At 37.1% G+C, this 17,002-nt stretch overlaps 1 protein-coding gene across 1 annotated transcript in view; it reads right to left on the bottom strand.

Moving 5' to 3' along the window:
* Window positions 1-14,117: 14,117 nt before the first annotated feature.
* Window positions 14,118-17,002, bottom strand: part of TES (testin LIM domain protein) — a 47,400-nt gene continuing 44,515 nt past the window's right edge. Inside the window, exon 7 of the mRNA XM_040472179.1 lies at window positions 14,118-15,409. Coding sequence (XP_040328113.1) covers window positions 15,221-15,409 — 189 coding nt within the window. The 3' untranslated portion in view covers window positions 14,118-15,220. The remainder of the gene's footprint in view (window positions 15,410-17,002) is intronic.

Consider the following 17,002-nt stretch of genomic DNA (forward strand, 5'->3'; position numbering starts at 1 on the left):
TCTGACTTCAACTCTACTTGGTGACCATATAAGATTACTGATAGTGAGAGAACTTTTGTATCAACCCACAATTACATGTATCTAAAATAGTTCATTTACTATTAATTTTCTTTTTCTCATATCACTCACCTACATTTGGAAATATATGTTACAAGGTATGTGAGCAAAATAGCTGTGTTGTTTCTTTTAATATTAACCAAAAGTACCAGGTATCAGACTTACTTCCATTTATAAGATTCATGAAGTAAGAAGATATGATCGTTTTATTACCATGTAACCAGAGAAAACTTTGGAGCATAGATGTATTCTACATTTCTGAAACATGATTTGGGAGAATATGTGAGTTTGATACACTTAACTTTTAGGGAAAATACCAAGCTTATAGCCACAAATATTCTAGTTTTTCTAGACATTCAGAATACCTTCACAAGCCTTTTTTTCTTTTTTCTTTTTCATTTGAAATATGTGGGTATTTTATGGGATTAAGAAGAAAAAGGATTTGGCTAGCATATCTAGTTTCTTTGAAGTGAAGTGAAATTTAGAATTTGATAGCTGGTAAATTTTCCAGATAGTGCATGTTGCTGATACATAAACCTATTTTCCTCAACCTAGTGTAAACAAATAAAGACACATGGTGGGATACAGTGTTCTCATGTCTATTCTGACTTTTAAAAACACACCTATCTTGTAATATTCCTTAGCCTTCTTCTTGTCTTAAAAGATATGACACATCGGAATGTATATTTGCTCAACAGAGTTGATGGAAGTCTTTGTCCATGGCAACCATGAATCTCAACCACACCTCACTTCAGCTCACCAAAAGATGGACTACTTTTATTACCTGAACAGGAAAACCGAGTCATTTAAAAGGGTCAAAAACCAGACTCTTTCCTAATCAGAGACCTTGGACCTTGGAACCCAAACATGTGCAACTTGGGTCCTGTCCTTTTGGAGACTAACTAATGGGAATAAATTTTTCCATAGCAGAAGAGACATTGTGATTTTTCCATATTGCACTCCAATTTTTTGAGAATGTGCTTGAGAAGGATGCTGAACTAAACTCTAGATTTCTGTCTTCTATTTCAAATACATTCCATGCAGATTATGGCACAAGTGTAGGGTGCACTACTCAGCCTCCCCACACACTATGATTCATACGGAAACCCCTTTTACTGGCTGCCAACAAACCAAGAGCTTGGGATAGCAGGATTTGAGAAGGCACGAATTCAGAGTGAGCTCGGGCTGGGCAGGAACACAGTGTGCATTCCAGGCTGGCAAAAGTGCCCAGTTTACAATTGCAAGGGAAGGCAGACCTGCTGATGCTGAAAAACAGTCAAGGAGGCTAATAAATACTTGGTAAATGAAGCCAAGAAGTGCACAATTTCTCTCTGTCTCTCCACCTTTCTTTTCTTTTCTTTTCTTTTCTTTTCTTTTCTTTTCTTTTCTTTTCTTTTCTTTTCTTTTTCCTCTCTCATTTCTCTAACGTGTTCTCAGAGCTGAGACGTTAACTGTAAATTTTCCAAAGTCCCTATTCCTTGTGTAACGGCACGCCACTGTGTTATACTTAGCTATCTCTGCAGCTACATACTGATCCATCCTTAAACTTGTAATGCTAAAGTATGTGCTGGTTTGAATCGGCATTACCATACAAGGCAGCTTTGAATTCCTCATGGTAACCTTTTTATTACTCCTTTTGAATTTCCCAAGCACTGCCAAAATGTCTTGAACTTTGGGAATGATTATAAACTTTATAAACATAAACCTTTGATTCCACTTTGAAATCTGTTAAAGAATGCCAAAATTATATTAGCAATGCACATTTCAAAACCAAAGACTTGGAATACTATTTTGATTACTCTGACCCTAGAAAACATTTGTTGGTATCATTGGACAATTGATAAATGGGCCTTGCAACAGCTGTGCTGGTTTTCAGGAAGATTCTACAACCCAGAAACAAAGACTGGGCTGCAAAGCTAGCCTGTGTGTCTGTGTTTGTACATGCCTCAGATATTTAGAAAGCTGCCCCTTTAAAATCTCCAAAACATTTGTTAGAAACACTTCATAATATAAGTATGTTTCCCTTGGCACCTCAGCAGGGCAATTCTTGTTTTCAGCTCAAAATATGGGGGATTTGGTTCAGAAACAGAAAGGGTTTTGTCTTGAACATGGTTCTGCTGCTGGTTGTATGACCCAGAATCAATGCAATGTGGAGCAACTCTATAAGAAGGAGCTTTCTCCAGAAACCGGGTGAAAGCTTCTGAAGGATGCAAATGTGCATGGAATAAATCCGTATGGAAGTGCAAACAAGCAAAAGAAAACAATTTTTATGTGGTCTTGGTATAGTTTATATGAAAGGGAAGAGATATGTACTCAGTATGACAATATGGCAAGGTAAGAATTCAGACTTTGAGACTGGATTAACAAAGCTCGAATTCCAGTTCTTCTGCTTCCGAGCTTTGTGGCCTTGGTCAAATCACACAATCTCATTGTCCTGTTTCTTTATCTGTAAAATGATATAATAAAACCTACCTCCAAGGGAGTGAGTGTATATGTATAAAGCATTTAGAACAGCGACTAGGTCTGCCATTCAGAATGATAAGGCAATTTTGATTTTTATTTTAGTTTATTTATTTTATTTTCAGAGAGAGAGCAGGGGAGGGGCAGAGAGAAAGGGAGAGAGAGAATCCCAAGCAAGGATTCCCACCATCAACATGGAGCCCATTCTGGGGCTCGAAACCATGAACCATGAGATCATGACCTGAGGTAAAATCAAGAGTCGGACACTTAACCGAGTCCCCAGGTGCCCCTGATAATGGCAGTTTTAAAAAAGAGAGTGACTAAGAATGAACTTTGTTTAAAACAATGTAATAACAAGCTCTCATGTAATAATGCTTGCCCCATCACTCATACCTAGAAAAGATCATTCTAAAGCTATTAAATTTTCCTTTGGTAAAATGCAGATTAAGTACTCTGAAAAAGGCTAAGATAGATCTTTTGGCTAGACATTAGTAATAGAAATCCTATGCTCCTTTTACAAGTAGAGAAGCATGAATTATCCTCAGCCTTTAATGAGGAGACTGACCCCTCCCTCTGGGATGCAACCCCTTACAGCCGGGCTTAGCCTGTGTTCCTACTCTGTCTTATGTCACCATAGGGCAGAGGGGAATCCTTAATAAATATTAAATGGTGATGATGATTTCACAATAGTGCCTTACAGTTACCTCCTAGATTTTGCAAAACTGCATAGGGTATTTCCTGATACTGTAAAATACGGGTGTAGTGCCATTTAGTAGAAAATAATGGAAAATCAATTCAGAATGAAAGTACTTTCAGTTGCTGTGGTCCTATATGGTCTTCCAGCTTTTCTTCCCAGGCCCCATTTTAAGTCCATTAGCAGAACTTCTTTTTCAACAAAGAAAGAAAGAGAAAATGTGTGTGTGTTGGGGTGGGGGGGAAGTACTATATGCCTTTGTTAAGCAGGACTGCCAAAACTCTCATCTCTCACATAATCCCTTATAATTCACTCTTATATATGCTTAATTACGTTGAAGGTAACTGTATAAATTATATAAATTGCATAAATTGTATAAATTGCAATTCAAGAGGTGCCTGGGTAGCTCAGTAGGTTAATTGTCCAGTCAGCTCAGGCCATGATATGGTTTGTGGGTTCAAGCCCCATGTCAAGCTCTGTGCTGACAGCTCAGAGACTGGAGCCTGCTTCAGATTCTGTGTTTCCTTCTCTCTGTGTCCTTCCCCGACTTGCACTCTGCCTCATTCTGTCTCTCAAAAATAAATAAATGTTAAAACAGTTTTAAAAATCGCAATTCAAAGGAATCAACTCATTTTTAAATGTGAGGAAAAATGGTAAGAAATTGGGTAAATCACTGATTATGAATAGTATTACATACTCTTTGATAAACTGTAAGAATTGACAAACTTCCAGGCTAATCTCCAGATTTTGTCTCTACTATTCTACTTATCACAATGGATTGAACACCTGTCTCCCTTTTAATATATAAGATGTGAACTTCTTGAAGGCAAGGCCTATATTGTACACAGTTTCACACCCATAGTACTTGGGAGCTTGTGGGTGACTAATTAGTCCCCCCTCAATGTTCCTTAAATAAATGACTTTTATTTCATAGAACTTGGAGAATAAACAAGGACCTGTGTTCTAAATTCTTTCCCACTGAATCTTTAATAGCACTAAAGGTGTTTCTCATCTTGGCAACTGGAGTGCTGAGGATTCCATTTGTTCAGCATAGGAATTCAAGAACTGAAGATTCCCAGTAGGAATATAGGCCTTCCGTTTGCTCTAGGACAGTGATCCTAACCTCCAGAATGTACTGTCCTGAAAACAGTACTCACCAGGGTTTCTGAATCTGGATTATTATGAATGTCCTTATGTTTATAAACTCTACAGATAGAGTTTATGGACTTATGTTTATCAAGACTCCACATTTGTATAAATCTTTAAGCAAAGGGAGAGGAAAGGCAGACAAAAGGATGAGTTAATACCTTAAGTATTATATTTGTATAAGTAACATTTTGTAGTATATGGAGTAAATTTACGTATTTTACAAGAATTCTTCTTTATGTATCAACTAAATCTGTTACATAAGTCTTACAGATACTATGGCTGTATAACAAATTACCCCCAAATTTGTTGAAACACCCATTCATTATGTCCATGAAATCTATGGTTGGGAATATGGACAGGCCACAGTGGGTTCAGCTTGTCTGCTGACATCAGGGCTTTAGCTAGAAGACTTGAGGTTGGGAATGGAATAGTTTGAAGAATCATTCACTCATGTGTCTGGAAGTTGATGCTGGCATTGGGCTGGGCCTCAGTTCCTTTCCATATGGACCTTCCCACATGGAATCTCCATATGGGCTACTTTGGGACTCCTCACACTCTGATGACTGGGCCCCGTCCCTTGAAATAGCCTAGAGAGGTCATACTTGTTGTGATCTAGCATATGAAGCCATGCCTGCCACATTCTGTTCATTTTGGTAGTCACAAAGTTCCCCTCAGGCTCAAGGGTAGGGAAGATAGATGTCAGGTGGTAAGTGGCAATGTTCTGGAAGAACATGTGAAACCATAAATATTACCATGGCTATTTTTGAAAATGCAGTCTGCCACATAGGGAATGATATTCCCATTTTATGGAGGAGAAATTGAGACACAAGAAGGTTACGTGGTTGCTCAGAACTTTCAATGTCTATTGTAGAAGTTCCCAAACTGCTGATTTTTAATTCACCAGTAAAGAGAACATAGTGCCTTAATTTTACCCTGGAAAAATAGAGAGTAACATGAAAATAATTTCAAAAATATCATTAACATACAGTCACATTTCATAAGGACACTAGTACCCTTTTTTGTAAGTTAATCTGAGATGCCAACATAACTTTTATTCACTGACTTCTTTATCTACATCTTTAGCTAGGTTTTCTTCAGATTCAGATTTCAGGTTCCAGAGTATACTCTTACACCTGCCTCAAGTTCAACGTTTTCCAAAGCAAACTCATTCTTCTCTCAACCTCCATAAGTTTAAGGAAGCTCCTCCATAAGGAGATCTTCCATTTCTGTTGATGTCACTGCCGTTCTTCTTATTGGCAGGAATAGGGTTTTGGGGTTGTCCTTGACTCCTCCCTGTCCTTCAAGCCCACTGTGACTAGGTATTTTAGACTCTGGTTTTGTAATGCTTTTATTTATCTATCCACTAATCTAGGAAAATGGGAAAATAACCTCTGTTATTGGAGAAGACATTTCAATATCTCAGTCACTTTAAGATCATTTCTGTTGTCTCCTTTCAGGAACAGGATGTCATTACTTTAATGTTCTGTTTACTTGTTTGTCTCCTCCAGGAGGCTATGAAGAACTGAGAACAGGAGTCTTACCTTATTTACCTCCAGTTTCCTAGTATCCCAGTGTAATACATGATGTAGTCAAGGTATGTTTGTAGAATTAGTAAGTGATCTACTTTATCTGTACTAGTTAGGAAAGACTATTAACTCCCATAACAAAAACCTTAAATTCAGTGGCTTAAAACAATAAATGCTTACTTCTTGCTCACATCATGTTCCAGTGGGCAACAGTGTGATAAAGGGCTCCTTTATCTCTTGGCTCCACTATCTTCTAGGGAATCTTAAGTTTTAACAGCCAAACCTAGAGTGCGCTTGCAGTGAATTCTGGGAAATAGAGTCCCACTGGAGATAAGTTTAGTTATCATCTAGCCAATATCACACAATCCTTTCAATGATATACTTATTTTTAGTTATAATAGTCATCTTGTAGATCTGCTGGCCCTCCCCCTCCCCCTTTATTTCCATTCTATCTCCCCCCCCCACCTCATTTGGGGAGAGTTTTATCTGTTTTTGGCATAAACTTGTTTGCCAAGTGTGACACAATTGGGGTTAGATCCCCTTTTGGGGGGGGATTTGGACTCAGAACCTAGAGGTGGCCCCAGTCTCTCAGTGTGATGAGATTTGTCACCTGTGAACCCAGGAATGTCAGGATATCCATCATTCACTAATCATGTGAACTGAGGACCAGAACATGTCCACAGAAAAAGAAAAATGGAACAGATATGCATGGAGGAACTTGGATGAAAGCAAGATGGGGGAAGAGAACTGGTGGTTGCCCATCCCTGTTTCTATTCTTTCCTTAGGCTGACAACTTCCTGCCTGTACCCTTATAATGAATAATCCTTTGGAAAAATTTGGAAAAGCCAAAAAAATATGCTAATCAGAAAGACACTTTCTGCAAAGAATTTGAAGCAGGTCAAAAGGAGAACTCATGTAATTAAGTTCTCTGGAAAAATCACAGAGGTATTTAAGTCTCTGTGTAGGGTCATATTTTGCTCAAAATCTCCTGGAAGTCAAAATAAATAGAAGAGATAGTTATTTATGTCACTCTCAATTTCAGAAATGAGGAAACGCATACCTGTCTTTGGATAGTAACGCTCTGGTAGCACTGTTAGGGAGGAAGAAAATTTCCTCTACTTTACTGTGTTCTTTGGCTGATAAATTGAATTAAGACAGATTAACAGGAGAAAAACATATTTAATTACAAATGTGTGGGAGCCCCATAAGAATATGAGACCCCACAGGCAGCCAGGCAATTGAGCCTCATATACCATCCAGAGCTAAGGAGAAGCGGATAGGGAGTCTGAGACTTCCAAGAGGAGGAAGACAATTTACAGGAAGATGGGAAAAACAAGTATTTGGTAAACAAATGTTTGCCATACCATACAAGGACAATGGGACACAGAGAGGAATTTGATCTCCAGACCAGGCTGAGCTTCCCCCAGCTTAACCACACCTAGCACATATTCTTTGTAGTTATCTCTGGTGATAGTCTTTCCCTGGACCAGGCACTCTGTCTAAATTCTTTTAGGCAGATAAGGGAAAGGAAAAGCTTTTCCCAAGTCTTTGGACCTTGATTAACTTCAGCTCAAAATAATCCACATGCCAAATTGGCAAACTCATTCTGAAGCCCTTCAGCACTAAGCTCTAATAGTAATTTCTTAAGCAGTGGGGTATAAATGATTCATGTGGGAGAGTCCACAGCCTTCTCTCAATCCACTGAGACTATCAAAGAGGATCCCAGTTCTCAGATATTAAGATAAAGGCAAATACTTGGAATCTTAGAACAATTGTGATTTCATTATAGCTACTATGCATGCCCTTATTGTCTAATATTTTTAATGGCTTTGACCTATTTGTATATTCTCTGATCTTGAATCTATTTTCCCCCATTTGGCCACATTTAATTTTATGTATTAGAATTCTTTACTTCCATTCTCTCTAGAACATAAAGCACCATGAGAACAGGGACCTTGTCTTGTTCACTACTTTGTTCCCAGTGCCTGCAGGCATTCCAGGCCTATAACAGATGTTCAATAAATATTTATTGACTGTGTGAGTAGTGAGTGAATGAATGAATGAATGATTCAATGGAGACAAGTGGAGATGGAAGAGTGCAAGAGAAGAGAAGTTGGGTAAGACTGAAGTTTGGGGGCCTTGTGAAGAGAACAGCTAGAGGTGTGATGAAACAGTTTGGAGAGAAGAGGGAATTTTAATAAGTATTGCTGAAGGTAATGTGTTTTGATCTTTGTATCATTATTTTTTAAAAGCTAAAGTAACTAGTTTTTCCACTTCCCTTCCCCCATGGTCTTCTCAAGTTCTACATATGAAACCATATGATATCTGTCTTTCTCTGACTATCTTATTCCACTTAGCATAATAGACTCCAATTCCATCCATGTTGCTGCAAAAGAGTTGAGGGGGTGGTGAAGGGGGAAGAGAAAAAGGGTGATGGGCATTGACGAGGGCACTTGTTGGGATGAGCACTGAGTGTTGTATGTAAGCAATGAATCATGGGAATTGACTCCCAAAACCAAGAGCACACTGTATACATGTATACATTGTTTTTTATCCAACTTGACAATAAATTATATTTAAAAAATAAATAAATAAAGTTGAGCTCATATGGACATGCATATACATAAAAAATAAATGAAAACTAAAGTAAAAAATTTTTTTAACTTACTGAGATATACTTCTTCTACTGATCTATTTAAAAACAAAAATTTGACTGGAGCACCTGGGTAGCTCAGTCAGTTAAGTGTCTGACTCTTGGTTTCAGCTCAGATCATGATCTTGCATTTTGTCAATTCAAACTGTGCATTGGGCTCTGGACTGACAGTGCAGAACCTCCTTGGGACTCTTCTCTCTCTCCCCCTCTTTCTGCCCCTTCCCCACTCACTCTCTCAGTCTCTCTCGAAATGAGTAAGCTTAAAAAAATTTTTTTTAAATAAAAAAATTGATCAGATGAATTCCATCTCAACTAGTAAAACTCTTACCTGGTTTTCCTGGCTTATTCAGATGTCAATTCATTTTGTTATTCACCATTTTGGAGGCATATATCATGTGTTGAGTGTTCTATTGGATTCCAGGGAAACAACATAAATAATATATTCCTACACTCAATTAGGGCAATGATATAAGTAATCTAGTAGTATAGATCAAAACCTTTGTGGCAGCAGGGGATGGGTCTCAAACTTAGTAGGTTGTGAAAGTGTCATGGATCAGCTTCTTAGAGGTAGCTGCCTTTGCAGTCTTGGATGTATGAAAGAAGTTGCTAACTTCAAAAAGCTGTAAGCATCTGGGTATGACTAGATAACAATGAATATGTATGAATAGTTGGAAAAAGAGGCTGGATCACTGTTAGATTTTTAAGTAGGAGAATAGAAATTCCATCTTTGTATTGCACTGGGGCAGAGTAATAGAGAACAGATCAGGACAGTGTTTCTCAAATTGTGGACCCAGATATCAGCATCAGCATCACTTGGGAATTTTTTAGGAATGCAGAAATCAGACCCCACTCAAGACCTACTGAATCAGAAACTCTGGGGAGTGGTGTCTGGTAGTCTGTATTGAACAAGTCCTTCAGGTTATTTTGCTGCATACTAAAGTTTGAGAATCACTCAGTGAGCATGAGGTTGACAGGGTGAGACTATAGGCAGAAAGGCCTAATAGGAACTTACAATATCCCTGGTGAGGAACAGTGAGGTCATCAACCATAGTGTTGGGTATGGTATTGGAGAGGCAGGCGTAGACAGATTCAAACATATGTTTCAGATGGTCAGATAAGTCAGCATTGTAGGGAGATCAAGGAATAAGATATAGATTGAGAGACAGACTTTAATGGAGGAAGTAACAATGACCTGTGACTTGAAATGGATCAGAAAGATAGAATGAGATGGAGAGGGGAACAAGTCAAGCAAGATCTAGTAACCAGTCACTTCAATGACTGCACAGTGTCTCTTGTGACTCCACATCACCTCTGTCCATTTAAGTGGCATCCTGCCTAAGAAAGATATCCCCAAATGATGCCCTTGTCTCATCTCACAAGCCAATAGAAACCCCAAGCCTCAGAACTAAACAGCTTCCCAGCAACCCCATACCCTACAGCTAAAGAATCTGAACTCTAAATAATAATTTGCCACAATGTTGAGTTGCTTGCCAACACAATAGCCATTACCCTTCTTCCTATATCAGCAAATTAATATTGTTCTGGGTGGTCATATGCTCAGCCCTTAGGGTATGAATTATAATTGACAAGTCAACCATAACAATGGCTTTCCTTTTTCTCTGAGGTGACCTTGTTCTAGCCAATGAAATGGGAGGGTAGCTCAGTCTGCTGGGGGCTCCTGGGAAAGACTTTACTCCCTGTTAAGACAGTAAAATACCCTTTTGCCCCTCCTCTGCTTTGTACTTTGGGTACTGTTGTGTGAGGGAGAGGTGCTTGAATGAAAGGACAAACGAGAGTGGAAGGCAACACATACAGGATGGCAGAGCAGAGAGATTAGAGAGAGCTTGTTCTGAGCCAAATTTGGACTAGCCTATGTTTTGTCTTTAAGCCACTCTTAGCTGTGTTTTTAGTTACTTACGGCCAAATGCATTCCTAATTGATGACTCATTCTTCACTAGCAAACTACCGGAACTAACCTCGGTATGCCTCTCAGCTCTGTTTACCCCAGACATCTAGATTTTTTGGCCTCATTTGGAAATCTGATATCCATTCTGCCTTTTAAATTTTAATCTGGCCCTATCCCTTCCCACACTCTCTAACTTTACCTCTGTGTCCTCCGCATGCAGCTTCTGTGAACTGCAGACTCTCTGCACCCTCAACTGCTTCATCTCCTTATTCCAACAGATAGCCAATTATCCCTAAGGTCTCTGTTTCTTCCATAGTATTCTCTAGTAGAGGCCAATTATTTTTGCTCTCATATGGGCATTCCACAGTGCTTGCAGTGTTCATGTCTTCCTCATTCTCCATTGGCATTGCCACTAATTCCTTTTTTTTTCCTAAAAAAATCACAGCTCTTTAAAGTATATGTAGTAGATGGCTTTGGGCTTTACCACCTATTTCTACCCTCAGTTGTCATCTTCTATCAAATTCCAGGATACCTCTAATATTTTTTGATAACTGTGGCCTCTGGCTCATTCTTCTCTCAACCATTTTCCCTATTGTTATTTTTGGTAACTTCAGCATATTGATATATGTGGGCTTATTATTTCCTAGACTCCTCGAATTCAATGATTTGTCCTCTATCCTACTCAGCTATAACTATGAGGAGGAGAGGGACAATCAATGGGACTTGGCCAGAAGTTCTCTAGACTCCTAAACCCAGCCCTCCTTTGAACTATATCATGATGCCTTCACAGTCAGTCAGTATTTATGGGGGCATAAACTCTGACATCTCTGCATTCAGTAATGGCTAACTCCAAGAAAGATAACTGGGTGCAAGTTGTTTTGTTATTGTCTGAAGGTCAAGATATTCTGGGGGGAAGTATCATTGAAGAAAAATCAATAGCAGCCTTCATAAATGTCAGAATAAAATGCCATTCAAAACTTGTATAAAAGGTTAATGATATCTTATTTTGAGTGTTTCAAAATACATGATCAGATTAAATAGAAGCTACAATGTCATGTTTTTCCTCATGAAAAGACAAAGTAATTAGCTAAAGCTATTTAAATATCCTGATAAATATATGAAAAAGTTGTCATTGAACATTTAAATCAGGAGAGGTCAGGAAAGGGCAGAGTAAGAATCTGTGGTAAAATGCTATTTTATGGAGACATTGAGGGAGTCGTAAGTTTTCAGAGGAATTAAGCGAATACCCAGGAGACAAGTTCAGATATGCCAGGGCATCTTGAGACAAAGGCTTAATACCGATCTTGGGTTATGGTGTCTCTTTGGTAACCATGGTGAAGCTGGATGAGCTTAAATACTGTGTGTTGGAAATTCCTCGAGAATGAGTCAATAGTGAATCTCTTGCGGGTAAAATTGGGCTGAAATATTTCAAAGTCAGATTTGGAAATCTATGCTCGAAGACTTCAGAAATATCAGCTAGAGTTGGTTAAAGGACAAACCTCACAGGCCCTTATTAAAAAAAAAAAAAGATATTCTACAACAAATAGGCTAGTGTGTCTCTTGAGCAACTTGTATTTCTTAATGGGATCAAATAACTGAAACCCACTGATTTCTCAAAATTATCACTGAATCCATGTGTTATAAGCACATTTCTGCTTCGAGATGAACAGGATATGTGCAGATTCTGTGAATGAGTTCATGATTAATCATTCTAAAGAGTTATATTCTTCCAATAAGGATGATAAATGTATTGCCTCAGTTTTCTTCAGCAACTGATGTATCATAATCTTCTGAACTTCCTGGGTCAGGAAAGAAACTCTTCTGTTCTCAAGTACTCACTGCTGAGTAGGGAATAAGAGAATCAGAAATCACCATTTTACCTTTTAATATCCAAGATGGTGGCTTCAGCAGATGGGAAAAAAACATTTCTCTTACTCTCTGTGGTGCCTTCATCATGGTTCATATTCTGGTGCCTTCTCTTTCCCAGTCTAGTCCTTCCAGGGTGAGTGTCTGCTGCTGTGTAGACATAGTTGTTAAATGCCTGCTATACTGAGTACAAAATGATAAGATAGATCTCTATTAGAACTTAAATGGAATTTGGATGATAAAGATTTCCATTTATTGACCCATGAGAAATTAGTAGATCCAAAGCTTATTCTTCAATGTCTACTTTTTAAGAAAAACAATGCAGGGATCCAGATAAAAATTTATTACTTCCCTATCTTTTTTCTATTGCAAGGGGAGGATTTAACTTTGGTCCCTATACCAAGTAAACCATTGTTTAGAATTGAAGAAAATGCAAAATAAAAAATGATGGTGGTGAGGGAGGGATCTCACTTTAAATGCTAAAGGAAATACTAGAAGAAAAATAAATATTAGAAAATCTAGTAACAATCTTAGTCTTTTGTTAAGTGTTTATACCACAAAGTATTGAAGAGACTTTGTTTTTCCAAAAAAAAAAAAAAAAAAAAAGCAAAACCAAAACTGATTAACAATTAAAAATGGCACTCATTCTCTTGTATTACATTTCATTATAGTTCATTCTCTTGTATTACAAGACCAAACTAAAAATTAAGTCAGGGTAAAGAGTAAAAACCAGTGGCTCTGTATTTCTCAGGTAAAGTAGTTTATTCTTTTAGGTAATGCCTAATATACATGCACTAACCATACATGATTAGTGAATGATGGATTTGGTCAAATTTCTTGTATGGAAATTTCTTTTAGGCTATGGGCAGACATGTAAAGTGTAGCCATGTTAATATGCAGGGGAGTTGCTTCAATTTATTCCCATATAGCCATGCCTGGGAAAGTTAACTTATTCAACTTTGTGACAAAAAAAAATGGTATGGAAAATGTATTTTTTTCATTTGAGATAAAGGTAAAAAGAGCAAGCATAAAGTGATATTTGTAGACAATGATGGACATTTGGGATACAACCATTTAAAATTGTATGTAGGATTAGATTACTCCTTTAGATAAGGTGAAATGTGTTCAAGCCCCAAAAGATACTTTTTCATGACTGGGGAAGGCATAGTGCAGAATAATGTATAAATGTATATATCTGTATGTTAGTGATAGTGTGTGAGTGGTGGGACGGGGTATGGAATTTAAGAAAAGCGCCATCAGCCAGACAATCATGAGATGGGAAAAAAAAAATCCAAAGCGAATTATTTTGAGTATGTGCCAGAGAAAACCACTACTCCCACTATGATACAAATACTTTAGACTGGAAAAAAAAAATCTCATGATCCACTAATACCAGAAAGAATTAATCCCCCACTATTCCACACTTGCTTCCTTTTTCACATTAGGTTGCCATAAAGAATTGTTAGAAAAACCAAAAAACAATTCAAGTATAAGACTAATATTTATGGGATTCATCTTCAAAGAAGATAGCTTAACTTCAGTGAAACTTCAGTGAAAATGACTTTCCTTTTCTGAAACAGAAAACTCTTGCATGAATTGAAAACCAACTTAAATGCCTTGATTTATTTAAAACTTTCCCTTCTCCATCATGAAAAGCCTAGTTTCTGTCTTGTCAGAAACAGCCTTTATTTTTGTATGAGGTTTTATCCATGGAGACAACGCCCCCTGCTGTGACAAGTGCTTAATTGCAAAAGTATTTTCCCTTTTTTTTTTTTTTGCTCTCAGAAAGTCTATTAAGACTAAAGGTACAATTGTTGAAGTGAAAATGACTTTATTTTGAATATACATATCATTCATTCAGTTTCATTTTTATATTGCATAGCCTTGTATGGAAGTATATAGGGAAAAATAAACAGAAATATCTAGGCATGGAAGTATACAGTCAAAGAAGACATTCAATACATATCCTTGAACAGGCTTAGTAGCGTTGTAGGACAGTATCCATTAGAAAAGAATGGGTTCATGCAAAAAATCTATCCAAACAATGGTAGGCAAGTGCAATCAGTACAAGTTATAGTTTTTTGGGTACAAAAAGTATACATGTTCTTTGGATTGAAAACATAATATAAATGAGTGGCTTGGCTTTTATGTCTAAGCCAAAAATCATCTATAGAAGATGTGTGGATGTCACATGTGACAATAATGTGCTTAAGGCCACAGACAGAGGTCACCAGCTGACAAAGAGAATGCTGAGAGGTAGGGCAAGTAAAAAAAAGAAGAAAAAAAAAAGAAAAGAAAAGAAAGAAAGAAAAATAAATGCAATAAAACCACCTCTGCCTAAATTAGAAAATAGCAAAGGCATTAAAATGATAACAGCTCTCCATACTATGCTGCATTTCTATTTTCTGTCAAAACAATTCACTGTGAATCACTACAAAGTTCAGTGAATAAGATAAGGCAACAAATGTAAAGCCTTGGCATTAGGGCAAGTTTAATTTCCTTTCATTTTACACAGGAGGGGGGAAAAGAATACAGAACAAGAAAATGCGCATCTTTCCATTCAACAACACTAATTTTTAAATGTTCATATATACTGTGTTTGGCACAAGAGGGATAGGCACATGAAGATTAATTAAATCTCAAGCTTCCACCTCCAAGATTTTACATATGGAAAGCTAAGCAAAGATAACAGTTCTTTACTGTTTTAAAAATCAAATGCTTAAGCAGGTTTTAAAAATTGAGATGAAAAATATGATAAGGAAAAACAGCAAAGAAAGATACTGAACAAAATCTCCTGGTTTCCTTTACAGTTCCTTTTTTTCCCATTTATTTTTTCCAAATTGCATTTTACAGCAGAAATGCAGACCACTTAGGATAGCTATGGCTCAATATTGCTTGGTGCTTTCCTCTTAAGACATCATCTTCTTACACTCCACTGAACAGAAAACCATCCCTTCTACTGGCATGAACTTCTGCCCAATGAGACACTTGCTGCAGCAGGAACACAAAAAGCACTCTGTGGACGCATGCCAGCTGAAGTTGTTATAGGTCACTCGCTGCACTTCAGGATCAATGGCATTGTGGCATCCTTGACAAACCTGTTAAGTCAATTACACAAATAAGAGAAGAGGATGAGAGATGAAACTGTGATGGTAACATTGTCATGTAGGAACAAACAACACATTTCTTTCAGATGGTAAATTTAACTGAGAATGGCCACCTCAAGAATATACAGCTGAGAGTGACCTTCTGGTTAACCTTTTTAGCCAACTTAATTGGGGTCTAAATGTAGAGCACTGTGAGGAATAACAGGTGAAGGCCAAAAGGTGATTTGATGCTTGTAAGATATCCCATGATGTTTGAAGCAGAAAGTCTTGATGGCAAGTTTCAAAGCAGTTTCCTTTCAGCGTATTCTACTAGACTGCATCTTATAATTATAGATTATTATATAATCTTATATAGACTTATATAATCTTATATAGATATATATATCTATATAAGATTATATATATAATATATAGATATATATATCTATATAAGATTATATATATAATCTTATATATTATTATATAATCTTATATAGACTGCATCTTATAAATTATAATATATATATATATAATATATATATAATTATAAAAAAAAGTCTTACGATTTTTCCTATAATACCAAATGCTGGTGAAGATGTGGAACAACAGGAACTCTTATTCATTACTGGTGGGAATGTGAAATGTATAGCTACTCTGGGAGATAGTTTAACAGTTTCTTAGAAAACTAAACCTACTTTTATCATAAAATCTAAAATTGTGCTCCTTGGTATTTACCTAAAGGAGTTGAAAACTTAGACCCACAAAAACCTGCACATGGATGTTTATAGGATCTTTGTTCATAATTGCCAAAATTTGAAGCAACCAAGATTTCCTTTGGTAGGTGAAGGGATAAATACACTGTGGTACATCCAGACAATGGACTATTAACCAGTGCTAAAAAGATATGAGGTATCAAACCATGAAAAACATGGAGGATTAAATGCATACTGCTGAGTGAAAGAAGCCAATCTAAAAAAGCAACATACTGTATGATTCCACCTCTATGACATTTGGCAAAGGCAAAACTATGGAGAAAATAAGAAGATTGTGGTTGCCAGGGGTGGGATAGGGAGGTGGGAGAAAGGAACAGGTAGAGCACAGAGGACTTTTAGGTCAGTGAAAACATTCTCAATGATATTATAATGATGGATGTGTGTCATTCGCCTGTTCTACACATTTGTCCAAACCCACAGAATATACAACACCAGGAATGAACCCTGAGGTAAACTACGGACTTTGGGTGATTATGATATGTCAATGTAGATTCATCCTTGGTAAAAAATGTAGCATTCAGGTGGTGATGTTGATAATGACTGATGTTATATATGTTTGAGCACAGGGGTTACACAGGAAGTTGCTGGGTCTTCCTCTCACTTATGTTTTAAAACTAAAACTGCTCTTAAAAAATAGTCTTAAAAAAAGATTTTTCCTCACTCTTTAAAGCTTTGAAGTAGTAATTTCACTAGCTTTACCTCTGACACATGAGATTATTAACACCACTAATTTCTAGACAGTATGAAATGAAAAATCATGTTCAAGGTAATTAAGGACTCAATTAAAAATACTGACAGTGTTTGAGAATAATTAGTTTGCACTAAAAATATA

Source organism: Herpailurus yagouaroundi, unplaced genomic scaffold, assembly GCF_014898765.1.
Source record: "Herpailurus yagouaroundi ecotype Mexico unplaced genomic scaffold, PumYag 100, whole genome shotgun sequence".
Lineage (NCBI taxonomy): Eukaryota > Metazoa > Chordata > Mammalia > Carnivora > Felidae > Herpailurus > Herpailurus yagouaroundi.